The sequence below is a fragment of the Ursus maritimus genome, unplaced genomic scaffold (assembly GCF_017311325.1).
Source record: "Ursus maritimus isolate PB19 unplaced genomic scaffold, ASM1731132v1 scaffold_25, whole genome shotgun sequence".
Lineage (NCBI taxonomy): Eukaryota > Metazoa > Chordata > Mammalia > Carnivora > Ursidae > Ursus > Ursus maritimus.
Window position 1 is genome coordinate 11,855,881 of NW_024425008.1, and position 27,047 is coordinate 11,882,927.

At 50.4% G+C, this 27,047-nt stretch overlaps 1 protein-coding gene across 13 annotated transcripts in view; it reads right to left on the reverse strand.

The window, feature by feature from the left end:
* The window catches only part of DGLUCY (D-glutamate cyclase), a 74,029-nt gene that overhangs the window by 14,035 nt on the left and 32,947 nt on the right, over positions 1 to 27,047 (reverse strand). For all 13 annotated transcript variants that reach the window (XM_008698671.2, XM_008698637.2, XM_040641534.1 and 10 more), the window contains 8 exons: positions 26,446 to 26,599; positions 24,481 to 24,679; positions 21,294 to 21,441; positions 20,016 to 20,138; positions 16,490 to 16,693; positions 11,117 to 11,377; positions 5,410 to 5,509; positions 1,590 to 1,738 (listed from right to left, as the gene is read on the reverse strand). In XM_008698671.2, coding sequence (XP_008696893.1) covers positions 1,590 to 1,738; positions 5,410 to 5,509; positions 11,117 to 11,377; positions 16,490 to 16,693; positions 20,016 to 20,138; positions 21,294 to 21,441; positions 24,481 to 24,679; positions 26,446 to 26,599 — 1,338 coding nt within the window. The remainder of the gene's footprint in view (positions 1 to 1,589; positions 1,739 to 5,409; positions 5,510 to 11,116; positions 11,378 to 16,489; positions 16,694 to 20,015; positions 20,139 to 21,293; positions 21,442 to 24,480; positions 24,680 to 26,445; positions 26,600 to 27,047) is intronic.

Consider the following 27,047-nt stretch of genomic DNA (forward strand, 5'->3'; position numbering starts at 1 on the left):
CTCAGGTCCACACCCTGAGGATTTTTGGGGGGAGCCTCCTTTTCCTCAGATTAGGATGAACCGACACCCATCATTTCCTAGGCCTACGGCAGCCGGCTAAGTGGAGGGAAATAGTAACAAACCTAGCGCTGGTGTCTGTACTTCTGTCTCTGCTCTTTTGCACTTTATGAATTTCGTCTCGTTTGCTCCTCGGGTCATCCTGCCCATGGACGGTTTTCCTCACTTGAGGGCACTCCCGGAGTCTCTGACAGGGGGTGGGACCTGGGTGCTAAGTGGAAGGGCAGTGTTATGTCCATGACAAGCCAGCTGCCTGTGGAAACTGGGGAATGGGGTGTTGATGGAGTAGAGGAGAGAAAAGACAGGGGTGACCCTACTGGTCCGTGGGGACCACAGGAGAAGGCTGGGCTCCTGAGAGTAAGAGAAGGCTCCAGGGGTCCATAGAGGGGCAGTTTGAAGGTACAAATAACCAGCTCTACAGGCTTCCTCTGGGGTCTTGGGGGCATCCTTGAGGGGATCAGCAAAGATTGGGGGTCCATTTGGTGGGGAAAGAACAGCTCCTTCGGATCCTGATCGCCCCTTTGATTCGGAGACCCCTTCCTTCTCCACCCTGGGCACTCCTTCCTCCAGCCCTCAAGCCCTCATGCTGTCTGGCCCAGAGAGACAGGAAGCTGAAGCCAAGCGTGCTGTGGGTGCCACACCCAAGGCCTCTTCTGGGAAAGACCAGGCGCTTTGGAGAAATTTTCTACTCAGCCAGGAAGACGTTCATTGTCTCATCAAAACCTCAAAAGCCAAAGGTGACTAATGAGTCTGGGAAACACTCTGAAGTGTTTGAACGAAGAGAACAATTAAACACAGAACAAGAAACTTGCCTTCATTACCCAAGCGTCTATACCTACCCCTAGGGGAGGAACGTTGTTCTGGGAGTTACACCAAGCCTTTCAGAAATTCATTAAGGCAACATGATTCCATGAAAAGCATGTTGGAAGGGGTTCTGGAGTCTGGACTCCTAATTCTACCAGCAACACTAATGGGCTAGGTGACCTCGAGGAATCTCGCTGGGCCTCATTTTTGGACACTCTGCCTGCCTTATCTACTTGCCAGGGTTTTATAGAGCCTTAATGATCTATGGATGTGAAACCTCTTTGAAAATTATAAAGTTCTGTACAAACACAAATGGTCACATTATATTATTAGCAATTCAAATATTGCACTAATCCCCTATTTAAGTCATACTAAAAATGAACACACTAAGATGGAACACAGTATACATGGTACATTTGTCCTGTATGACCAACAGAATATACCATGACTCAATTTTATTATTATGATTTTATTACTAGTTTTTATATTTTAGAGCTGGGCGAGTAGAACATGCTCGATTAAGCGGCATTTCCCTTTCTTGCTGGTGGGAATGTTGGATTTCTAAGTGACGGTGTCTTTATCGTCTATACCAACCATAATAAACAAACATCTCTGGAGCAGAAAACTACGGTCCCCATAGAACTCTTTCTTGTCATGCGTTCCATAGTCAATAAAAAGGCAGCGAGTGTCAACACATTCTTATTGAATTCTCAGTGCTCCCTGCTTACCAGTTGATGAGATTCCAGGAATCTTCTGTGTTGCCAGGAAAAGGTCATCAATGGGGTCAACCAAGTGCTTGATGTTCATTTTCCTGGCGTTGTAGTAATTGCCATCGGCAGCCCTTCCTGCCCGCTCGATTGCCACCAGATGGTCGAATCTGCCAGGAAGCAAGGGCAGGGGGGCCTTATGGAGAGGGTGGCTGCCTGGTTGGGTCGTGTGTGTGTGTGAAAGGCCCTTGTATACTTTCTCTGATTTCTTCATTCCTTACGAATTTGGCTGAGCATTTAGGTGTAAGTGCCCAGGCCTGCGCTGGGGGCTAGCCTATCAGATCATTTTTAAAAATATCATCAGAATCTTGGGGCATTTGGGTGGCTCAGTGGGTTGAGCATCCGACTCTTGATTTCGGCTCAGGTCTGATCTCAGGGTCGTGAGATCAAGCCCCACGTTGGGCTCCATGCTCAGATCAGGGTCTGCTTGAGATTCTCTCTCTCCCTCTGCCCCTCCCCACTGCATGTGTGTGCGTGCATGTTCTCTTTCATATAAATAAATAAAATCTTAAAAAAATAAAAATGGCATCAGACTCTTCAGCAGTTCATTCAGTCAGAGGCTGTGGGCCGAGGAAGGTTGACAGTCAGGGTCACGTGCTGGGTGCTGCTGGTGTCCTGGCCCGATCTCCACTAGCCAGCGGGTGCCAGCACCCAGAGCTTTGAGTGTTGGCTGCTACTGGCCCACCTCTGACTTCTTCCAGGATCTTGTTCCATTTATGTACACAAATAGACTTAAAAAGAGTTGAAATGGAAGACAAATGAATCTAATGCAAGACAGAGATTAGATGAGAGGCACAGATGGTGGCAGTAGGCTCGTGGGCTGTGGAATCAGATGGCATGGGCTCCAGTCCAGACCCTCATGCTCCTGGCCTTGGCCAAGGGCTTAGCCTCTCTGACCCACATTTGCTTCATCTGATGACCCGACAATAGGACCTGTCTCATCCAGTGGTGAAAGGAACCTCCCTGGGCTTCATTTTTGGACGCTGCATTATCTACTTCAGGGGGTTTTAAAGAGGCTTCAACAATATCGTGAGGAAATGCACAAGAGGTACTTCGCAGAGAGCCCCGCATCCACTCAGTGCACAGTATGGGGTAGTAAGTGTGGTTGCAATCGTTATCAGGAAGAATCTGTCTTGACCATCCAACTTAAAAACATGAAAATTGCACCTTTATATCTCTCTAAATCCCCCCATGGTGGAGTTCTTTATTTTTTGTAAGATTTATTTATTTATTTTAGAGCGAGCGTGAGCGGGGTGGAGGGAGGGGCAGAGGGCGAGGCATAGAGAGAATCTCAAGCAGGGATCCTCGCTGAGCGTGGGGCCCAAAGCAGGGCTCGATCTTATGACCCTGAGATCGTGACCTGAGCCGAAATTAAGAGTCAGGTGCTTAACTGAATGAGCCACCCAGGTGCCCCATGGTAGAGTTCTTTAAACTCTTTGCTATGGAAAACTGTGTGGCAGTGCGTCAAAAACTGTGAAATAGAATTACCACACAATGCAGCAATTCCACCGCTGGGTACACACCCCAGAGAATTGAAAGTGGGGTCTCGAAGAGATACGTGCACACCCTTGTTCACAGCAGCATTATTCACACCAGGCAGAAGGGAGAAGCCGCCCAGCATCCCCTGACAGATAAGCAAAGAGGCAGAGTGTGGTATGTCCATACGAGGGAGTATTGTCCAGCCTTAAAAAGGAAGGAAATTCTGACACATGCTACAACATGGATGAATCTCGGGGATAATTTGCTAACTGAAATAAGCCAGTCACCGAAGGACAAATGCTGCATGATCTTGCTTGTACGAGGTACGAGAGCCGTCGATCCATAGAGACAGAAAGTAGGGGCCGGGGTTGAGGGGGAATGGAAAGTCATTGTTTAATGGGCACGACATTCCCGTTTGGGCAGATGAGAATGTTCTGGAGGTGGATGGTGGGGATGGTTGCTCGGCAATGCAGATAGACCTTAATGCACGGAACTGCACGCTTAAAACGGTTAAAATGGTAAAATTTATGTTCTGTAGATTTTACCTTACTAAAAAAATCGAAACTCTGAACGCCTGGCTATGCCCCCCAGTTGTGTAGAATGTGGCAGAATTATAGATGCTTGGCATCGGGCCACTGAGGAGGTTTGGAATGTCATCCTGAGGCTACACACCCAGGGCACAAAAAAGCAGCCACGGAGAAGGAGCGTCAACAGGAGGGAGGAACTTTGGCCTTGAATTTTCCCCTACACCTATATCAATGGGGATAAAAAGCTTGTTTAGAACAGGACCTCCAATTGAGATCAATATGGTCTCTGTTCTGCAGGGAGACACCACTTCTGGACCTTCTTCCCCCAGGAGAATTTCACTTATATACCTCACGAAGGGGGATTGATTTTTTATTTTTTATTTTTTTAGGCCAGCAGGATCCATTTAGCTACAGTGGGAAGTAATTCACTCCTGGGAAGCCGGCTCCCTGGGAAGAGTTAACGCCTCTTCTCCAAAGAGAGCACAAACCTCTCTCCCCACAATCCGACCTGCCCAGCCTCCCTCCGCTCAGCGAACAGAGCAGCACCTGGGTTAACTGGCATCAGGAATCCCACCCAAGAGAATTTTCTAGCTTCTCCCTGAAGATCTCCAGAGCTTTGTCTGTACGTCAACCATTTGGAGAATATAAACATCTCTAATGTGAACCACACGTGGTTTTGCAGCTTTATTTTTTTTTTATTTTTTTATTTTATTTTTTTTTAAAGATTTTATTTATTTATTTGACAGAGATAGAGACAGCCAGTGAGAGGGGGAACACAAGCAGGGAGAGTGGGAGAGGAAGAAGCAGGCTCCTAGCGGAGGAGCCTGATGTGGGGCTCGATCCCAGAACTCCGGGATCACGCCCTGAGCCGAAGGCAGACGCTTAACCGCTGTGCCACCCAGGCGCCCCATGGTTTTGCAGCTTTAAATAGCATATGGGACCCACGATTGCACTTTTTCTTGCTGTCAGGGTCCTCATTATGATCATTAGATTCTGCTGTGGCTGCGGAACAGCTATGCCTCCAAGCCTATTTCAGCAGTGTTTTTAAGTTCTAACTGGACACTTATTAGTGGGCTGTGAAATAAGTTTATTAGGCCAGGTCAGCATTTCCAGAAAGTAAAACAGAACACTGCAGAATAGAATCGAGCAGACGGGAATAGAAAACATCAGGACATACCGCACACAGCAAGAGTAAACCCTGTGTTTTGAATCTTCGTTTTAGTTGTGGGTGCGCACATGTGTGCATATACTGGTTTGCAACGCAGAAGGTATTACTGTTGTCCAAAAAGTTCAAAACACTATTAAAAATGATAAGATCAAAATACTTCCCTACATACAATAAGGATGTATTTTTCAAAATGTCTGATCACGACACACAGTAAAAAAACCACAGGTACTTGCCCAAAATTTCACGAGAGTACTTACCGTTATGACACAGGACGTGCAATGGTATTTCTCTTGCTGGTTCCCCTTGCAAATGTGCCGGTTACCCCCACCAAAACGACTCACTGCTCTCTAATGGGTCATGACCCAGTTTGAGAAACTGCTAGTTTTTGGTTCTAATAATTTTCCTATTGTCTCCCTCCATCAGGAGGACACGCCATCTCTTAGGGAACTGCCACACCCAGAGATGCTTTGCGAAGCCCCCAGGACACTTGAAACCCAGCAGCCTGGCCCATCAGAACCCCTGGGCTCATGGTTCTGGAGTCATCAAAGTGAATAGAGCGTGGGCTTTTCCACCATCACCCACTTATGCTGGGATGGGACCCACATACCTCGGTGACTTGGGGTCCCCATCTTTGCAGAGAAATGCCTGAGCGGCTCCAGCTGGTCCACCTTGGAAAGTTAGTATGGGGATCTGTGTCTTCAGAACACCTTGAAAACAAAGGCAGAGGGTGCACACGTCAGCTCGGGTGCTGCATTTTGGAAATTCATGTTGGCTTTTCAAAAGCTTCTTGGGAAAGTATCACTATTCTTACTGAGCGGCACCTACCTGTCAAACACTCTGTCAGGGAAGCCGAGACCTCAACACAAGAATCCTTGTTTCCTTTTAGTCCTGAGTAAACCGTAGGGCTGGCGGAACGTGTGACGCTGGGTGGCGGTGGAATTGGGCTAGTGTCACCATGATCACAGGCTAGCAAATATGCCGCCTGTAGATGTCCATGAGACCCCGTGACCAGAGGCCTATTCTGGCTCACTGCCATTGTGAGGGCTGGGGACACGTGGTACCCATGGTGACGGGGAGCTAGCCCTCTGCTAAGCACGTGACACGCGTGTTTTCACTTAATTGTCACAACAATTCTATGTGATAAGAACCATCATTAATCCCATTTGACAGAAGAGGAAACCTGAGGCTCAGAGGTACTACAGAAGTCGGATGGAGCCAACGATGGAGGTTGGTGTCATGACCCCAGTTTCCACCCCAAGTTCTCATCTGGTCCCCTCCCTGCATACCTTCAGGGAAGTTCTAGAACAACAGTGGAGAGGTCCCAGAGTCTGGGTGTGGAATTAGCTACTGGTAATGGAGTGATTGCCAAAGTGAATTTGACTCTCAAAAATAGTACCTTCTCTAATTACAATAATAATACATATTAATGTTGAATATGTGGGAAACAAGCAAATCCCAAATTAACAGAAAAGTGACTTAGTTTTCATTAACGAATCCACCTCATAGCAGTTGGGGGCAGAACGCTTGTGCATTCACTGGCCCAGGATGAGGTCTCCACGCAGAGCTTGAGACGGCTAACAGAGGGCCTTTGACAGGGATAGACCCAGTACTTATGGTCCCACTGGCTCTGCAGGACCCCCCTGGCCCGCTCTGTGGACCAGAGGGGGTGTCATAATCTCCATCACCAGCCCCTCACACATCTCACATAAACCCAGCCCAAGTAAGCACCCCGTCTATGTTAAAACCACATGCTTGTATTATAAATGTGGCTTCAGGATACCTGCTTCCCACCCCAGCTTCACCATATGGCTGCCCCAAGCCCTTTGGGAGCTGCCCCCCTCCCCAGCGGGTAGAAGAGCCAGACTCATTGTCAGAGACCTTAAGGGACCTACAGTGTGGCTCCCTCCATCCTCCCTCCCCAGTCCCACCCCATGTCTAAGGGAGAAAGACAAGGAGAGGACACTCAGCCCATCAAGGGCTCCACATCGAGCACATGAGACAAGCCAGGGGACAGGGATGTGGGTGAGGGGATGGTCACAACCAGCTGAAAGACCCAGCCCCTTTCTGTGCTGTGAGGAGTAGCCTGGTGACCCAGCAACGGGACTGACTACAGCCAAACAACATTTCTAGCTGTGTGACCCCGGACAAGCCACAGAAACTCCCTTAGCTGTGGTTTCCTCCTCTGCAAAATGGGGTTAATCATGCCCCCCGATCCAGGACTGCTGTGGATGCCATGTTGTGATGTGTGCCAAGCCCTGAGCTGGGGGTCTCGCATCTAGTAGGTGCTAAGTTAAGGCTGTGCTTTCTTACTTCCTTGACATTGGATCAAGGATACAGGACACTCGTAAGAAGGGGCACCGGGGAGTCAAACAGGGCAGGCGACATAACATACCCCCAGAGGGGCACACAGAGAGAAAGAGCCCTGCAAAGGAACGTCAGGGCAAGAGGAGAACCGGCACCTGAGCTACAAAGAACCAATGTATCCATTTGGTCCATTTACGCTCAAGACAGGGAAAAAATGACTCGGCTTTTTCTTCTTTAAACATGTGCAGCCTTTGGTTATAAAAAGAACTGAACTAATTTTCATTAAAAGGACAAATCTCTTTCCCTTTCTTCGTCCACATGTAACGGAAGCTCTGCAAGATCGAATAGAGCAGATGCCACCTTCCAAACCACCCCGCGCGCGAGCCCCAGTTCCGAGCTCCTGCGCAGCCGGAGCCTCGGAGCCAGGCCAGCAGGTGAGCCGCGAGCGCAGAGCTGCTTCTGGGAAAGCGGGCAGCTAAAAATATCCAAGCTGCTTGTCAGATGGGGAAGGCTGCCAGCCTGTTGGCAGCAGCTGGCAACGTGGTCCATCCCTCCTCCTTGTTAGCAACATGGTCCTTCGGTTTCCCTTGGTTCTCCGTGCAGCCCCTTCCTGACCTCCCTGGCTGGCTCCCCCCTCCTCCTCGACCTTTCAACGTGGAGCATCCCGGGGTGTAATCCTGGGACCTTCTCTCCCGTCTCTTATTCTCTGGGTGATCTCACCCTGTGTCTGGACTTAAAAGGCCATCAATATGCCAACCGGTCTCTGATTTATCTTTCCAGCCCAGACGGCTCCCCTGGACTTGACTCGTAGATCTGTCTGCTTGACGACGCCCCTTGTGTGGCTAATAGACTGCTCACACTGAGGCTCAGACCTGCACTCTGCAAATTTGTTAAAAAATTATAATTGTGGTAAAAATACACAATGTAATTTTCCTTTCTTAGCCATTTCTAAACGTACAGGTCTCCGGCATTGAATACATTCACACTGTGGGGCAACCAGCCCCGCCATCCATCTCCAGAACTTTCTCATCTTCCCCAATGGGAATTCTGTGCCTATTAAACACTAACTCCCCAGCCCCCCCTGAGCCTCCAGCCCCCCTCAGCCACTGTTCTGCTTTCTGTTCCTATGATAGTAGTTGCTCTGGTCCCTCGCGTAAGTGGAGTCATACAGTCTTTGGACCTTTGTGACCGGCTTATTTGTCTTAGCATGATTTCTTCCAGGTTCACCCATGGGTCAGAATTTCCTTCCTTTTTAAGGCTGAATGACATTCCATTGTCTGTCTATACTGCATTTTGTTTACCGGGTCATCTGCGGCCAGACACTTGGCGTGCGCATGGTGAATAACACTGCTCCCAACACGGATGTGGACGTATCTGCTTTGGGTTCTTTTGGGGGTAGATACCCAGAAGTGGGATCGCTGAATCACGTGGGATGCTCTACATTTTTTGAGGAACCGCCATACTGGTTTCTACAGTTGCCGCACTGTTGTGCGTTCCCACCAACAGTGACTCCCCCGTGTGGGTCCCCAGCAGCTGCGCCCTGTCAACCTCCCCCCGAACTTGGAGTCACCCCCATCTCCTGTCTCATAATTGCGTCCAAGCCACCCGGAACCATGACTCTACCTTCAAAATATAGACAGAGCTGGCTACTTCTCGAAACCTCCACCTGCACCATTCATCTGTTTGGGGTTCCCTGAAGCCAGAGTTTGACACAAAGCCTTGGGTGCAGGTGGTTTATTTGGGAGACAATCCCAGGAGGCAGGTGGGAGGCATAGAAAGTGGGGGCAGGAAGGAGGAAAGACCAACACGAGGGTTTGTGCTCTTTCGAGGTCGCTGCTCTAAGCAATGGGGGTCCCAGTTCCACGGAGACCTGCCTGGCTCTGAAAGACAGGAGGTAGGGCTCCTGTGTCCCACTGGATGAGGGGCTCCTGGAGGCATCAGTCGCCTTACTTCCAGACTGAGTGGTTTTGCACAGCTTTGAAGAAACCCTGAAAACACTGGCTCTCAATGGGGCCTGGTCAGGTCCGTGTGAATTGCAACTTCCACTCCAGCCGTAGCTGAAATCACTGGGGGCCAAAGGGACAGGCCGCAGGGCACCGTGCACCCCAAGCCGCCCTGTCTCCTGCTTGCAGGGACCTGGCCAGTTTCTACCCTTGTCCCTATAGCTACCTGGGTGTTCCTTTCTTATTTTATTTTACTTATTTGACAGAGAGAGAGAGAGAAATACTGAGAGGAGCACAAGCAGGGGGAGCAGCAGGCAGAGGGAGAGGGAGAAGCAGACTCCCCCTGGGGCGCCTGGGTGGCTCAGTCATTAAGCGTCTGCCTTTAGCTCAGGTCATGAGCTCAGGTCATGATCAGGAGTCCTGGAGTCCCGATCATCAGGATCTGCTCAGCAGGGAGTCTGCTTCTCCCTCAGTACCTCCCCCTGCTCATGCTCTCTCTCTCTCTCTCACTCTCTTTCTTTCTCAAATAAATAAAATCTTTTTTTTTTTTTAAAGAAGCAGATTCCCTTTGAGCAGGGAGCCTGTCTTGGGGCTCGATCCCAGGATCCTGGGATTGTGACCTGAGCCAAAGGCAGACACTTAACTGACTGAGCCACCCAGGCGCCCCTGGGTGATCCTTTAAAACTGAAGTCAGAACGTGGCCCTCCTCTGCTCAGTGCCCTCCTAGGGCTCCCCATCCCACCTGGAATAAAAGCCCAGCTGCTCACATGTCCCTTGAGACCCTTCCAGGCTGGCCCTGTGACCCCTCTGTCCTCCCTTCTGTCTTTTCTTGTCCTCAAACATGAGGCCACTTGGCTGGTCAGTAGCCCCTTTCTTAAACCAGCCAGCCCCCCGCTCTACCACCTGGCCTCTGCTCTGGCCATTGTCACAGCCCGGGGCCTCTTCCTTCAGCCAGCCCTGGCCTCACCCCTTCATCAACTTCATCAGTCTTGGCTCAGATGTCACCTTCTCCATGAGGCCTTCCCTGACCAACTTGTTGAAAACAGCAGCCCACCATGTGGGCTGTCACTCCCCATCCCCTTATCCTGGTCCGCTCTCCCCCCCAGCATCACGCCTTCTTACGGACCACATACTTCCCTTTATCCCCATGTGGTTTACCGCCCGCCACACTCCCCTGGGATGCACTTGTCCACGAGGGCAGGACAGTGTCAGTCTCGGCCATCGATGGCTCTCAACAGCCCATGACAGTGCCTGACACATGTAGGTGCTCTGCACACATCTGTTGTGTGAAATGGCTTCTGTATGTTCAGATACAGCCTTTCGGAAACTTCCAATGTCACGGGGCTATAGGGCATGCCTTAACTGGAGTTGAAACCCTTTTGAGAGGCTAAAATGGAAAACTATGCCTCTAAAGAACGCATTTTCAGGGACACCGAGACATAGACAGTGGGAAGCAGTTTAGAGCACTAGGCTCCCTGCTGAGGCCTGAACATCCCTTGTAGAAAGAGGAGCGGTGAAGAGCAGCTGCTCTCAGTGCACCCTAGACTGATCCTGGCACACGGACAGCAGCATCACGGCCTCACACCAGTGTCGCCTGCAGCTCTCATGCCACCTGTGTGCTCTGGGAACCTGTGGAGTGTGGGACATCCCAGCCCAGCTGGCCTGGGGGGGACGCAGCCACCTGTTCTGACTATCGCACCTCCAACCTGGGGGCAGGGTCAGGGCTGGCCTGGGTTGCTGAGTCTCCGCAGGTCACACAGGGAGGGGAACAGGTGCACAGTGGGACCTGGGCTCTGGAGCCTGGAGGACGCAGGTTCAAACTCGAGCTCACCATTCCCACCCGGGGAACTCACCTGGACCTCTCAGAGATGCAGCCTCTTCATCCATAAAAGAGCTAATGCTGCTGATACCAGAGGGGTTTCGAACAGGAAGGAAAACGCCCCCTGTCTAGTGCATAGCCCTGTGCTGGGTGCTTGGCAGGAGTTCATACACATTGGTCCCCCCCCCACATCCTCTGCCCACAAGGCCCATCTGGGGGAAATGGACTGTCCTCATCACACTCCTCACCTTGCTCAACAGCCTCTTCCACAAGGTTCTTGAACAAACTCACGGCTCTCAGGTCAACGATCATGGAGACCGGCTTCCCCAAGGCCTGCAGGAAGGCAGCCAGAGCCATGGCTCCCGGCGGGCCGTCTGTCTCTTCTGGGGGCTGGTGGTTGAAGTGTGTGGGGAAGCCGGTGGTGACGAGCACGGCGCGGGCATGGGACAGTGACAAGGAGGCTCGCAGCAGCTCATCTCTACAGAGCAGGTGTCCGATCCCCCGGTGGCCTAAAATTATTATTTTTTAAGATTTATTTATTCTCCTTAGAGAAAGAGAGAGAACAGGGGGAGTGAGGCAGAGGAAGAGAGGGAGAGAAGCAGATTCCGCACTGAGTGGGGAGACCAACGTGGGGCTCGATCTCACAGCCCTGAGATCCCCGCCTGGGCTGAAACCAAGAGTCGGTCGCTGAACCAACTGAGCCCCCCAGGTGCCCTGTTATTTTTTTTTTTAAAGCCATAATGTCATGTGTTTCAAGTAGAAACTTAAGTAAACAGTAGTTTGGTTTTTTTATTTACTCTTGTTTCCGAAGTGGATTTGAGGGGATGTGGTGGAGACTGCCGGTTGTTCCCTGAACGCCTTCTCCTCCCCCAGTCACTCCCCCAGCCCCACATTCCAGTCTGTGGCTGACCAGCAGCCCTTCTAGTTAGAGGTTCCAGTCTTCCACGAGCCTTGGTTCTCTCTGCCACATCCGGAGAGCAGTCAAAGGGAACAGGAGTGGAAGTCATGTATGCCCCCTCTGGGCCTGCGCCTCCCCTTCCTCCCTTCCCCCGCGGCTGGGGTGTTGAGACCAGCACCTCCTGGGGGTCACAGGGTGTCATGGCAGAGCTTCTGGCTGGAGCAGGTCCCGCTTCCTGCTGAACCCCCACACTCACCAGAGAAGGCCTGCCCTGGACAGTTGCATGAGTGGCACACACTTGTACTGTAGTTGAGGAAAGCATCTTGGGGTTCATTTGTTATAGTGGTCTAGCAGACTCTAACGCAGGAATGTCGAACGAGAGGCAATGGGACTGCCCCAGTGGGGGAGTCACCAGAAGGCCCTCAGACAAGGACTTGGGTGCAGGTATTTCTACAGAAAGTGAGCCCAGGAACACTAAGTCAGAAGATGGAGGAAGTGTGAAGAAAGGGAGAAAAGCTCCTGAAGAATGAACGTGTGAGTGAGCAAATTAACTGCAAAGGGGACTGGGGCTCGGTCCTGCTTGACATGCTCTAGGAAACTGTGGGGTTCACACCTCAGGGCTACCCTGCCAGAGAAAGGGGGACCAGGCCCTGAGGCACCTGCTTCTGCCCCCTGCTGGGTGCAGCTTGCCCACCGGCTGGGCTCTCCCTGCTGTGGCAGAGGGGGTCTGGAAGTACAGGAACACCCTTAGGCGGAGGGACAGAGAGACCTGAGGCTCAGGGGGAGGGGGGAGAGGCTGTCCTGTTGGGAACGGCCAGTGGCAGGGGCAGCTGACCCCCGGGGAGCAGGGAGACAGGCGGGGCAGCAACACCATCTGCTGTAACACCCTCCCGTGGCCGCCAACCTGGTCCCAGCTGGGCAGCACAGCCTCCCAGGGCCCGTCACGTATCATCGTACCCCTGCCCATATTCAGGTCCCCTTAGAGCATATCTATGCCCGCTGAGGGCAGGATGTGACTCAGAACGGCCCCACCCAGCTGTGGCTGAGATGAGAGGTAGACTGAGGGGCGTGGCCAGAGGGTGTCAGCTTGCCCCTGAGGTACCTGGAGAACACGGAGGGACCCAGGGTTGGGGTTCCTGTTGTGGAGGGACAGTTCCAGACTCGGAATCCGGAAACTTACATTCAAGCCCGAAGTAGCTGTGCAACCTTGGCCTCGGCCCTGGATTGCTCTGGACCTCAGTTTTCCTACGTGGAGCATGGAGGGGTGGGGGGGGCAGGTCCGGGTGGAGGGAGGCTGCAGGAACGGGCCCTCCACACGCCTGCAGTGGGAGTGGGAGTGGAGACTGGAACAGCTGTCTGGAGGGTGACTTGTACTCAGGTTTGTATGTTCCACCGGCACCAGCTATTCACGTCTAGGAATTTACCCTAATAAAGTGATCGTGGGGTTGTACACACACGTGGTCAGAAGGGGGTCATCGCAGCCTTGTTTATGGTGTCAAATGATGGATGTTAATAAAAAGGGTGGAATGTTTGTAAAATGGAATTCTATGCAAACATTACAAAGGATATTGTAGAAGACTAGTGACATGGAAGGATGTTCACAATATATTAAAAAGGGAAATAGATGCATGTATATATATAAAGAATATATATTCTTTTTTCAGTCTTACAGGCTTAAGACTGAGGAAAAAGACTTTAAGGGCAAATTTTGAACTGTTTGTGAATAACAGTTAATTGCATTGGGATTCTGGTTATTTTCACTGCCTCTTTATGTTCATATATTTTCTGATGTTTCTACGACGAATGTGAATTGTTGTCGGTGAAAGGGGAGAAGAGTAACATTTTTAAAGAAAAAAATTGGAATGTAACCTATTTCATAGGATGTGCTAGACATCAAAAGAGAGAGGAGGGGAGAGAGAACTTGGTCAAATTTAGAGTGGTTGATGGTTTCATCACTTGTGATGGTTTTAGCCTGAGAGCAAACGTCATCACCATAAGCTCTGTGTTCCTTCCTGTTCTCCAGGTACCTCAAGTGCAGGTCAGTGTCCTCTCAAAAATGACTGGGCAGCTGTATTATTATGCCCGGCGAGCAATGCTCAGTATGCTGCCGTTAATCTCATCTCTGCTTTTTTAATAGAGTAGGAATCAAAAGCATCTATCGTTCTTGAGGATTAACGATGCTCCGTAATAGACAGTATTGGCACGTTCGGACAGTCATAAATCTGCCTTTCCCCCACGCCTCACGCTTCAAACCTAGACACAGTCTGCACAAGCACAGAAGGGGGGGTTGTGGATGACCTCCCGGGTCATTTTTATTAAGCTGGGGTGCACTGGGCCTGCAGTAAATTTACTTCCCACTTACTTTTTTACCTGAGCTAATGGCAGAGTTAATAATTCATCTTCCCTCATGACCCTTGTGCTGAATGGAAGAACTGTCAGCCTGGGTAAGAAGGTTTGTGAGGGAGAAAGTATTGCAGAAATTTAAAAAATATCCACCCAGGGGATCAGCTACGTAAGAGGCTCCATGTACACAGAGCCACGAGTTTCCATCTCTATATATGCATGTATCCTAAACGGTGCATCAGTGGTAGGCATGTAGGGGTATGGGGTAGTGGTAGGGGTTATATGCAATAGAAACCGTACTCTCTGTTGTAAGAACGAATGAATGAACAACCTAGCAGACAGACAAAACATCAAAAAGGTAAGCTTTGTAGTTTTGAAGGAAGTTTTGCTACTGCAGACCTTTGGTCCCCAGCCCAGGGGAGAGAGCAGACATTTTTAAGGCTGTTCTACACTGTTCGATTCTTGGCCACAGCGTTAGTTCTCACAAAAAGGCACCCAGCTTGGTAGCTCTATGAATCTGCCCAGGTGCTGTTCTCTGGACCAATGTCACTGTAATCGGCTCTGTCTGGGTGCTGGGACTTGGCCAGGAGGCTTGACCTCTCCAGGCTGGCCTCACTCCTCTGCTTTCCACACAGACCCCACCACCATCTACTTGGATATCTGCTTGGCAAACAGGGGTCTGATGGGCCAACAGGGAGATCACATATGCCTCCTCCAGAACTTCAAAGTACAAAGAGCACCCAGGTCAAGAATTACAGCCCATGAGGAGGTGTGAGCCAGGAGAGGCCAGAGCACGGTTTTAACTGGCCTGGTGGGGCTGTGATACACCATGTGAACTCAGATTCCAATTTGTCCAACACTAACTGATCGTGGGCCTTGGAGTCAGTGGGTCAGTGGGTCAGTCAACGTCTGCTCCCACCATGTACCAGGTGTGTGGACTTGGGCAAGTTTCTTAACCCTATATGCCTCAGTCTCCTCATCTGTAAAGGCAGTTAGTAATAGTTGCCTTATAGGGTCAGGGGAAGAATTTAAGATGAAACGTGCTTAAGCTTTTAGCACATGCCTGACCCGATGTAAAACTCAGTAGATGATAGCTGTCATTCTTATTACTATCACACTCCCAAAAAGGAGGTCTAGTTGTTATTTCTCCTGTTATACTGATGAGAAACTGAGGAAGAGAGGGGCAGGGAAGGCTGCACCCTCCTCTCTGGAGCCTTTGCCAGCAAATGGATTGCATTTCCGTGCACATCAGCGCCCTCTGCTGGCCACCCGGGATTGGGATTGGCTATTTGGCTCTTCAACCACCAGGCAGAGGGAAGAGAAAAGCCCCTCAATTAGCTTGCAGCCAACCTCCTCCTAATTGGAACCAGAAGACCCACAGGGATCCCAGGTCTAGAAGCCAGTGGATCACAAGCCACAGAAGGATTATCCTTTCTCTGAGATGCAATATATAACATACACGTTAGCTGCAAACACTTATGAGGGTCCTGCCCCACCAGCATCCTCAGGGAAGCAGGGATCTAGCCCCCACCCGTACCTCTGCTGTCCGGGACAAAAAATCTATTCTACGCCCAACCCCAGGGCAATGGCATGGAAGGAGATTAGGGACACAGGGATGACTTTAAATGGTGGCGGTTGATGACCTAGGAACCATACTACTCCCTTTTTTCTTACCATCCCAGTCCCAATTTAGTCGTGATGGCAACGTGCCCAGCTAATAAGCTCGCCTTCCAAACTCCCTCTTATGTTTAGTGTTGAAAATTTAGGGAGAAAAACATAAGCTAAAAAAACAAAATTCTTCAAAATCAAACTACCCAGAGATCATCAACATCAGGATTTTGGTGCCTTTACTTCCTTTGGGGATTCATATGCACTATAAGCATTTTAAAAAAATCACACTGTGGGAATGCACAGTAGGGGCAAAGAAAGAATTTAGGCAGCTGACCCTTGTAAACGGAGGCGGAGGTGGAGGGGAAAGAGGACTCAAGCAAACATCTTAATGATTCCCAAGGAATTTTTTGAAGAGTTTGGATTCCAAACACCTTGAACCCTCATTATAACATTGTTTTTGAGGTTTATGCTTTAGAATGACCTTATAGGTGAAAACTTACCCCTCATTGGATGAAGTCTCAATTTCCATAATTTAATGAAAAACGCTATAGTCTAGTAGCCTGACATTAAGGCTATGCCTATTTTCTGGATAAAATAGCAATCTCTTCTCTTTGATAGTGTTAGCTAAATAAAGAGGAATACATTCTTCTCTCTCTCTTTTAAATCCATACTGTAGATGCATGTAGTTTTCATGCTGCCTTTTTCACTGACCCTTATACCAGTGATGCATCTCTCCAGGTCCTTAAGGTGAGAACGCTTTGTTCCTTACCTGGGTCTACGGCAATGATGCTCTCTAGCTCTCTGATCTTCCGAACCGCCGGAGCCGACGCCATGCTGTAGTGCAAAGGATCTTGGGAAATGCGATGGACCTCTGGAATTCCCTCAGGGGTCAGACAACCAGCTGGAGCCTCTGTATCCTTCAGGTTGGTCATGACCGTGCAACCCGGTGCACTGGTGAAAGCCAGTGGGGTCTCTAGAACACACAATCGGAGGGACTGAGCCCACTCCATGAAATTCAGTCCATTCTCAACTAGCCCGCGGCTGACGGGCAAGATGGCGCTGGGCATCGACTCTGCCAACAGCGCTCCTCACACGGCTTGTTGCCCCGAGTCGGAAAAAACTAGCCGCTGGCTAGATGAAGCCCCACTTAACCAGGTGCCTCCAATGATTAGGGAAGTGAAGATGAGCCGAGCGTGGGAAAAGAAGGGAGCTATAGCCGCAGCTACAGATAGGAATTTCCATCAATTTAATCCTGTGGGTATCAAAGTACTTACTGAACTCTTACGGGTGCATGAAGCCACCTTTCTGGACTTCGCTAATAAATAGCTCTCACCGAACGTAGCTTCTGTTTTTCCCATGGCACTTTGATTTTGCCTTGGTGTCTGCTAATTTCGTTCTTTAAAAAACTCTCCCGTACTAGATTCCGGGCAATGTGAAACACTCTAGCATCGTTATTAAGAGCATGGCTTTCGTGTGCCAAACAGAGTTTGAGATGAGACTTTATCCTCTCTAAGCCTGTTTCCTTGGCTATAAAATAGTGATAATGCTTCACATGGTTGTTGTCAGAGCTAAACTGGAAAATGCACATAAAAGTGTTTTTGCAAAGTGGTTCAGAGTGAGCCCTCGGTAAGTGATGGTTTGCATTACTGAATCAGGGGCTGTATCTCACTCGCTCGATGTCCCTGTGCCTGGCCCGTTAGGTGCTTCATACTTATTACACTCAATTTACATCATCTGCTTTCTTCGGTGTCATTATTATCCTTGGGTACTTTAACCCCACTCAGCTGTGTGCTCCCAAAGAAGAGGACCATTGTTCATGGATCTCAGGGTGCTACATGGCAGCTTGCACATAAAAGGGGCTCCGTGTGAACTGGGAGTAAATAACAGTCTTGGATTTCACAGAAAACAGTAATACTTTTTTTTTTTCAAATTCAACAGAAAGCCAAAGTTAGTCAACACTTCAGAAGGAAAACCGCCTGATAATTGCATGAAGCATTCTAACTTAATTTTTAGAGAGGCAGGAATTAAGGATTTTGATGAATGCAATCACTGTTTTTCTGTGTTTTGGACAGAACCTACAACTGGTCGCTCTAACACCAAGCTCAGAGTGTGACACAGGCTTCTGCCCCACCGGCTTGAGGTGTGTAGCAATGAATCTATCGCTAATAGAAGTTTATTTATCTATTTTTTATTTTAAAAAAGATTTTATTTATTTATTTGAGAGAGACAGAGACAGCATGAACAGGGGGAGGGGGGAGGGAGAAGCAGAAGCAGACTCCCAGCTGAGTGGGGAGCCCGATCGCAGGACCCCGGGATCATGACCTGAGCCTAAGGCAGGCGTTTAACCGACTGTGTCACCCTGGTGCCCCGCTAATAGAAGTTTAAATATTGAAGTTTGAGCATGATTTTTTAAAGATTTATTTATTTATTTTTAGAGAGAGAGAGAGAGCGCTAGTGGGGGGAGGAGCAGAGGGAGAAGGAGAGAGAGAGAGAAGCAGACTCCCCGCTGAGGGCAGAGCCCCACGTGAGACTCAATCTTACGACCCTGAGATCACAACCTGAGCCGAAATCAAGAGTCAGATGACCAACCACCTGAGCCTCCCAGTCACCCCAGCATGATTTTTGTAAAATTAGAAATATTCAAGGTCGTCCCTAAACCAGTGATGTCATTTGGCCTCATTTACAAATCCGGTGTGCTATTTCAAGCAGAGCTAACGGGCTGCAGGTTGCTGGGATACCCGTGGCAGTGAGCCCGCTTCTGCAGCGCACCCTTCGTGGCTGGTGGCAGGAGAGGGATGACACCATCATGCTGGACAATATTTACCACACGCGTATGAATGTGTGAACACACATGAGCATACACACACACTCAGAAATGACCACAAACTCCCTGAGACCTGTATCTTGTCTCGTGCAGCATTGTATTCCCAAGATCCGGGTCCCTGTCTGGCACATCGTAGATGCCCAATACATTTAATGTTAAATAAAGGAACAGGGGCGCCTGGGTGGCTTAGTCGGTTAAGCGTCTGCCTTCGGCTCAGGTCATGATCCCGGGGTCCTGGGATCGAGCCCCACATCAGGCTCCCTGCTCTGTGGGAAGCCTGCTTCTCCCTCTTTCTCTGCCTGCCGCTCCCCCTGCTTGTACTCTCTCTCTCTCTCTCTGTCAAATAAATAAAATCTTTAAAAAAAATAAACAAACGAATAGAATGCCATGGATCTTAGCATTTATGCCTCATCACTATATTAGAAATAGTCTTCATCGTGAGGCCATTCTGATAGCTAAACTTATATGAATGCTTTCAAAAAAATTAAAGTAACATTAAATTCTGTGATTTGTAGTGCAAGTGTGGCTGAGCTGGCTAGAATTTTCTGATGTCTACGAAATGGGCTGCAGTAGTTATTAACGTTTCTGTCACATCCCTACCTTACCCGTGAGCTAGTTACGGCACCCTCGTGTGTCTCTTCATTGTAATATCACCCTACGTCTTTGAAAAAAATAAATGGACAGTATTGCTTTAAAATGCAGAGCCCTCCCTTATCAAGATATGTTCCAAGACCCCCAGTGGATGTGAAACCGCACATAGTTTATATAGACTATGTTTTTTCCTACTCATACATCCCTATGATGAAGTTTAATTTATACATTAGGCCCAGTAAGAGATTAACAGCAATAACTAATAACAAAATAGAGCGATCACAAAATACACTAATAAAAGGGTTGTGAATGTGGTCTCCCTTTCTAAAAATATCTGACTGTGCTGTCCTCACCCTCTTCTCGTGACGATGTGAGATGACAACACGTGCATGTGATGAGAGGAAGTGAGGGGAGTAATGTAGGCATGTGTCGTAGCATGAGGCCACTATGACCCTCTGACGATTCGTCAGAAGGAGGCCCATCTGCTTCTTGACTGCGGCTGACTGTGGGTAACGCAGAACTGCAGGGAAGGAGGGCCCCTGTGCCCTGCAAATACCACATGAGGTGGGGTGTTTAGTGGTGCTGTTTGCCTTCACTCTTGTTTTCAAAGCCCCACCAACCTTCAAAACGTCTCAGAAAGTCAAGCTAAATATTGGTCTTTCTATTAGAATGGACTGGGAGCCTTGTGTAGGTGGGACTATATTTAATCAAACATACAAGGTGCTGGTGAGACCCAGCCCCGGGACATCTGTATGTCTTATTTTGTTTTGTGACTCCATTTCTTAAGTCTCTACACTGTAGGTCTAGGCTTCCGAGAACTAAAGACCCACCCGCTTCCATCCTGGGTCATAGTCATAGCCCCCTTTAAGCCCGGACGTACTGCAGCTGCTGACGGCTTCGAGACTGGTCATCTGAGAAGGCCAGAACACTGGGACGTCCCCTGGCTGGCACGCCACAGGATCCCCATAGTCAGGTTTGGAAAGGTCTTTGATTCCCAACAATTCTACAAATAGAAGAAGACAATGAATTCTATGGGTCCTGCCCTGGCAGGTCCCATGCAAGTTGAACACATTGAGTAGTTTATGTTTCTTTCTCCCAGAAAAAACTCTAATCATAGGATTGCTGTCGCTGGTAGTGGAGAAAAGGATTCAGGACTTTAACAATCCGGGACGCTGGCTAGCTTCTAGTCTATTCTGAGTAGTAGAGTTTTAGAACAGAGAATCTCAGACCCCTGCCGTGATTGCCGGGGAGGGGGGGAGGCCCGGGTGCACTCAGCCTGACACCTGGTGCAGATTGCTCACCAAGCCAGCATTTGTGAGCCAGCGTTTATCTTGGTACAGGCTGAGTCACATAACACAGGCCTCAACTCGGTCACTTGACCACCAACAGCGTCCCTACCCCTGGCTCGGCATCAGAAGGCTCCCGAGGACAGGAAAGATGGATGTGTTGGGCCCAAGCCAGCTCCACTGATGAGAAGACAATTCAAGGATTCTTTCAGCAATGCACTTTGCTTTGGGTGGTCCTGAGATCTTTCTGTGAGGGGGGTGGCCAGTGCTGACTGCCTCGTTAGAGAACGCAGGCTTGGTCTGATTCTGCTTGTTACACAGCTGAGCGAGCTGAGGTATGGCGAGCTCCAGCTCTCACCCGAGACCCAGTCCCAAGCTTCCATCAGGTTCTCTGAGAAGCACAAAGAGGCCTAGGCAGCTGCCAAGCTTGGATCTGCTCCCTCACTCTCAGACTGAGTTAATACACCGGGGATCAGTTCAAGTTAACATTTGGAGCAAAGCCTCTCCTGCCCAAATATGCTACTGAACAACAGCCTAAGTTAGAGGTTGCTCTGAGCTCAAGTTCCAGGACAGTAGTTCAGCTGCTGCCCTCTGTCACCTGCTCCTCCCACCCCAGGTTCACCTGAAGTTCACAGGAGGTAATGGGTGAGGCTGGCCATTCTGCCCAGGGCGGCACTTTCAAACCTGAGCGGCCTCTGTAGATCCAGACCTCATGCTGTTGCGGGAGTCCGAGCCTCATCCAGGACCCCCGGGGAACCCCGGGGGGAAGACGAGGGCAAGCCAGGGGAGTTCAGGAGCACAGCAAGTTCCCGTCTTCTCGGGATGAAGTTCAAGGGTGGCTGTCAGAATCATGAATGAGAGTGGACGCTCACCTGGGTCACCGATATGAATGGGTTGTCCCTTGTTTCCCACAGAGCAAGTGGCCTGCACCAGCTTTTCCAGCTTGTCCTTGGGGATGGGCCTCATTGTGACCACCAGGGGGCAGCAAAAGCCAGCCATGGCGGCACAAGGCACTGTTGTCTGAAAAGAAATCAAGGAAAAGATGTTGAGAAACAGAATTGACACAGATGGAAACCCTGAGCACCAAGAGTTCAGGGCAGCTGAATGAAGGAGGGGGTCCAAGTAGCTATTCTAAAAATACAGCTTCTACTTTCATGTGACATAAAAATGAGAAGGTCTGCTGGTAATGATTGGTTTAAAACAGAGAACCTTCACTTTGTGCTGTGGACACTTCCGGTAGCCTGGTGCGGCTACAGACCCCCACTCCAAGTAAAGTTTTTAATTGCATAAGAGGAAATGCATAGGTTTACAAAGGAAGCCAATTATATTGCAAATGCAGTTATCAGATTATGAAAAATTGTGATACAGTGATATGTCTGCTTCATTAACAGCTTAAGGAACAAGATGACAGATGGACCTTTGTAATTATGAAGTAGTGATCAACATAGGAGATTTCTGAGATATCAGGAAGAACTGCCATGGGACACGAAAATATCTGGGAGTTCTCTGGGCAGCCAGAGTCACAGTATCTCCTGGTACAACAGCAGTTCGTTGCCTGCTTTCAGAATGGAAGGAAATACTCAGTTTCAGTTTGAGGCTATGACAATCAAAATGTAATTTTTTTCATCCTGTTCCATGGGCCTCTGAATTTTCTCCATGGACTTCAAAGGGCCCGTGGACCACAGGTGAAGACCTCTGGGAGAGTCAGAGGCAGAGCAACTCAAGGGCAAAGGATCTCGCGGGAGGCACTGGGGTCTGCTCTGCCTCCTGTGCCCAGACCCCACCGAGCTCTGCCTCGCTCCTCCTGCCTCAGGATGACCTGTGTGACTTTCTCTGGTGGTGGTGTTTTCTCCCCTGAATGGTTTCTGGTCGCTGCAGTGGGGCTTATGAAAGATTTAGGACATGGCCAGGATGATGATCCGCGGGGAGAGTCGTGGCTGCTGCCCAAAGGGCTTGCTGTTGGCACAGAGGGGGAAAACATGCCTCCCCCAAATGCACCACTTCGGCATACTGATTATTTTGAATTAAAGTTACTTGAGAAAATGCCAGTGGAAGAAGAACACTCTGACACCCCTCCCCCTGCCCCCCGAAAAGCAGGAAATAAATCTCCCACGTGAAGGTACCCTCTCTGTACCAGGAGGGTAGAAGGCATGCTTATCGCCAGTGATGGGAAATCCAAGGCCGAGAGGGCTCTACCAACAAACCTTGCAACTTCCTCACTAATTCACTACCCCAAGCCCAAACTTCTCTGTCTTGTCAATCCTTCACAAATTCATTGTTTTTTTTGTCTGAAAGGCATAAAAGCCACCTGCTTTGGTCACTTCTTGGAGCCTCACGCCCTTGGCGCTCCTGTAGGTATGACGCTAAATTTGTTTTTTTCCCACTAATCTGTCTTATGTCAATTTTAGTAGTAGAGCCGCCGAAGGACCTCGAAGGAAAGAAGGGACAGGTTTCCCTCCCCTGCAGCACGCTGGCTGTGTCTGCCTGGTTGGCGTCTGAATCACAGCACTTGGAAAGGGACACAGGTCAGGGACTTTCACGGGGGACAGGCAGGGCTCCCCTCAGGGCCAACGCTGAATCCAGGAGGGCTGGCTGGCTGGCCTTTTTGGATAAAGCCCTGGGCCAGAGGCGACCAAGTTGAACCGAAGCCTATTGGTAAGTGCGGTGTCATGAGAGAAGCGTGGCTCTGCTGAGCACGGACTGGGGGCAGCGCCAAGCACTCTGTGCCAAGCATCCCTTCCTCGTCACACCTCTACTGTGACATTTTACAGATGGGAGCCGGGGGTCCTGGGCTCCAGGCTGGCTTTGGGAAGTGGCCAAGTCCTTTTCTCTCTCCAGGCTTTAAGCTCCTCATTGAAGTGAAAGCAGCGCGTGACATAGCTGCTGTAAATGGCCGTGCGTTTGGGGGGCCAGACCCTGCCCGGGAACCCCCCACCCCATTAGCTGCACTTCCACCCCCCACCCTCCCCTGCCCTTGGAAAACTGCTCGGGCACCTAATTTACACATGAAAATTGCTTCTCGGGGAGCCTGGGTGGCTCAGTGGGTTAAGCACCCAACTCTTGGTTTCAGCTTACGTCATGATCCTGTGGTCATGGGATCGAGCCCCACATCAGGCTTTGCACTCAGCATGGAGTCTACTTCAGATTCTCTCTCCCTCTCCTTCCCGCTCACTCTCTCTCTCTCTTTCTCTCTCAAATAAATAAATAAATAAATAAAATCTTAAAAAAAGAAAAGAAAAGAAAATTGCTTCTCATCAGAGGCAACTCAGGCCTCCCTGGCAGGAGCCCACACTGGGCAAATTGTAATACCTGGGAGCCCAGGACAATATCTGCGGTCTGAGGCCTCCACAGAGAAACCCGCAGCCAACCGCCCCTCCAGCACGGTGGCCTCCCGAGCTTTATACAGACGTCCCAGGAGGGCTCAGTGGCCGAGGGAAGCTGGTTCTCTCCCTTGACGAGCAGTGGCTGGTGTGGAACCGCAGAGACACAGCAGGGGGGCGACCCCTAACAGCGCCCGTGTCTCGGAGAGGCGCCCACCCTGCCTTTTGACCACCGGGGGCCACCGCCGGCCGAGAACATGACCCACCTCTCCCGATAGAAACCCAACCCCACTGCCAACGGGCTGGCCCAGGCTCTGCCCCAAATCCCCGGGCCTTCCACCGGCCAGGCACGTTCTCCCCGATGCCAGCAAGTTGGAGCCAAGGAGGATTTTCCAAAAGCTCCCTGAGATGATCTGAGTAAAGGAGCCAGACAAAACTCCCAAGTTTGGTTTACACAGTTGCAACGATCTGTCTCTAAGGGCTTGACACCTACGCTCAAGGACACGTGGGGTGCTCACAGGGAGCCCACTAGTGGGCGGGGGAGAGGTTGGACATCCTATTTTCCTGGTGAGGGGACAAGCTCGGAGAGGTTGCACACCTGGGCTGCACACCGAGAAAGAAGCTGAGCTGGGGCCACGTCGGTCTCCTGCCTCCCGTGTCAGTGTCCCGCCCCCCCCGAGAAAACGCAAGGTGACCCACCTGTTCAAGTCATCCTGCCCCTTGTCGATTGTGTCCTTACCTTGTAGGCCCCCACGGGACCGTGGCCCACCGAGTCTCCTGTGGGGAGCCCCACCTTCTCCAGGGCTGCTTCTGGGGAGAAGCCACAGTCCAAGAAGAAGGCCACCATGTCCCCCAGCTGCTCCGTGTACTCCTCCAGTGAGGTCAGGCTGCCTGTGCATGCCCCAAGCTCGTACTTCAGGAACCGGGGACTGCCCGCCCTGGGGACACAAGGGAAAGCTCACAGGCCCCAGACTCATAATGGCCCCGGACTATGCATTGCTTAAAGGGATGCGGGAGAGTGAAGAGGATGTGTGGAGCTGAAATTTCAAGCACCTTACTGGCATCCTTCAAATCATGCTGGATGAGAAACTGTTAAATCAGCGTGCATTTAATGTAGTCCCATTATATTTTCTATAACCTGAGCCCAAGATCAGCCAAACCAGCAAGAAAAAAACCCCAAAACCAGTGGTGCCCTCTCTGCCACTGAGGCAGGGCCAGCAGACCAAAGGGACAGAAGACACGTGTCTCAAGAAGTTTCCAGGGCTAGCAGTGGGTGAGGTCTTTCTCTTTCCTTAAAGAAACTTTTCCGTAGAGTTGAAAGATTCTGGTTATAAGCCTATTCTTCATTCACTCCAAAATCATTTTGCAGAGCCATTCCTTCATGCCAGGCACAAGCCAGGTGATTGGACCATAGTGACAGAGAGGACACCGGCCCGGCCCCTAAGAAGCATGCAATCCTACATTGGCAACACAAAATACTTGCAACACAGAGCAGTGAGTGTTAACAGTCCAGGCAGAGGAGTGACCCAGAGAAGGGTGAAATCCATTCTCTCCCACAAAGGGGGTGGTGCTGGAGCTGGGTCCTGAAGGATGAATAGGAGTTCACCAGCCGGACAAGGAGGAAAGCACATCCTAGGCAGAGGGAGCGGTATGTGAACAGCATGGAGGCTTCAAACATGTGACCCACTGGGCGATGATCTGCTCTAGGAGTCCCTGAGATGGCAGCATGGCGGTGCTAGGGAAAAACATAAGGTGCCGATCTCGGGTGCGAGTGGGGTCTCTGAGGGACCCTCCCACCCCAGAGTCCACAAAATGATAAAAGAAGAATGTTTTTGAAAAGCTTTCTCTTTGGGGAAAGGGCTGGGGATGGCTGGAGTGTCGGGGTAGGGGAGGACACTGAACAGGGGCCAGGTCATTACAGGTCTTTTTTTTTTTTTTTTAAGATTTTATTTGTTTGAGAGAGAGAGCACACGCATGTGAGCAGGGAGAGGGGCAGAGGGAGAAGGAGAAAAACAGAGTCCCTGCTGAATGCAGAGCCCGATGTGGGGCTCGATCTCACAGCCCTGAGATCATGATCCTGAGCCGAAATCAGGAGTCAGACGCTCAATGGACTGAGCCACCCAGGCACCCCATACAGGTCTTGCTACCAGGCTAAGGTGCAAGCCACAGGAAGGCACCGAGGATTTGAAATGGGACAGTCGTGTGATCAGATGTCGCATCAGGAAAAGTCGCGCTGGTGGGTCAGGGGAACACAGAGAAGATGTGAGCCTGAGCCGGGGCGGGGGGAGCAAGGCGGGCTCCGTGCGATGCTACTGTGGAAGCAGAATGAGTAGAGCCGTGTTACAGTATGCTCTACTTAGGGCTGGGAGAACGTACCGCACAGGGTCAATAACGGCTCTTTCTGGGTATTGGTAATACTAGTGTTTTTCTTTTCTTCCTCATGCTGTGCAGACAGGTTTCTGGCCTGGGTGACGAAGTGGGTGGGTGACGGTGCCAGCAGCATTTCTGCAGCCAGTGCGGAACTTTCTGGGTGATCCCCAAGATGTTTTCCAGGGCAGGGGCACAAGACAGGAACGGGTAGGGATGGGAATGGAGGGGAGGACAGCTCGTTTCTGAGCGAGTCATGAGCGAGGCTCGGTGCCAGGCATGGAGGGTCCCTGTAGCTGGACACAGAGGTCCCTGTTGACACTCCCAAGCACTTTACCTGGGGTCCGGGACAGCATTCAGGGCAGGCAATGACCATGTGTCTGGCTTGCGGAGGCCCAGCAGGGGCAGAGGGCCACTGTTGGCTTGGCAGAACTTTTCAAAGGCTGGAGCCAGGGACCGGTGCAGGACCACCACACTGGCCGGTCGGAGCCCTGGGTTTGGCGAGAGAAGACACGTGCATAGTCAGTTGCTTCTTGGTAAAGCCTTCTAATCTGAACTCCTTCTTGCAGCACAGCCCAGAAAAATGCCCCTAAGCGTACAGCGTGGTGAATTTTCAGGAAACGAACACACCCTGGTTGTCAGCACCTAAGTCAAGAAACACCGTTATCTACGTCCCAGAATCCCTCTGGGCCCCTACGGTCATCACCCCAGCCCCCGCGGTAGCCACTACCCTGACTTCTAACAACGCAGATTACTTTTGCCTGTTTTCATCTGATGGAATCTTACAGTGAGAGCCTTTTGAGTCTGGCTCCTGTCACTCCACCATCCGTTTCAGAGATCCGTCCTTACTGCCGTGTTTGACGGTAGCAGGTTCATCCTCGGTGCTGGGCGATATGCTCGTTACCACAATGTATGTACCCAGTCCTGTGGCAGACGGAC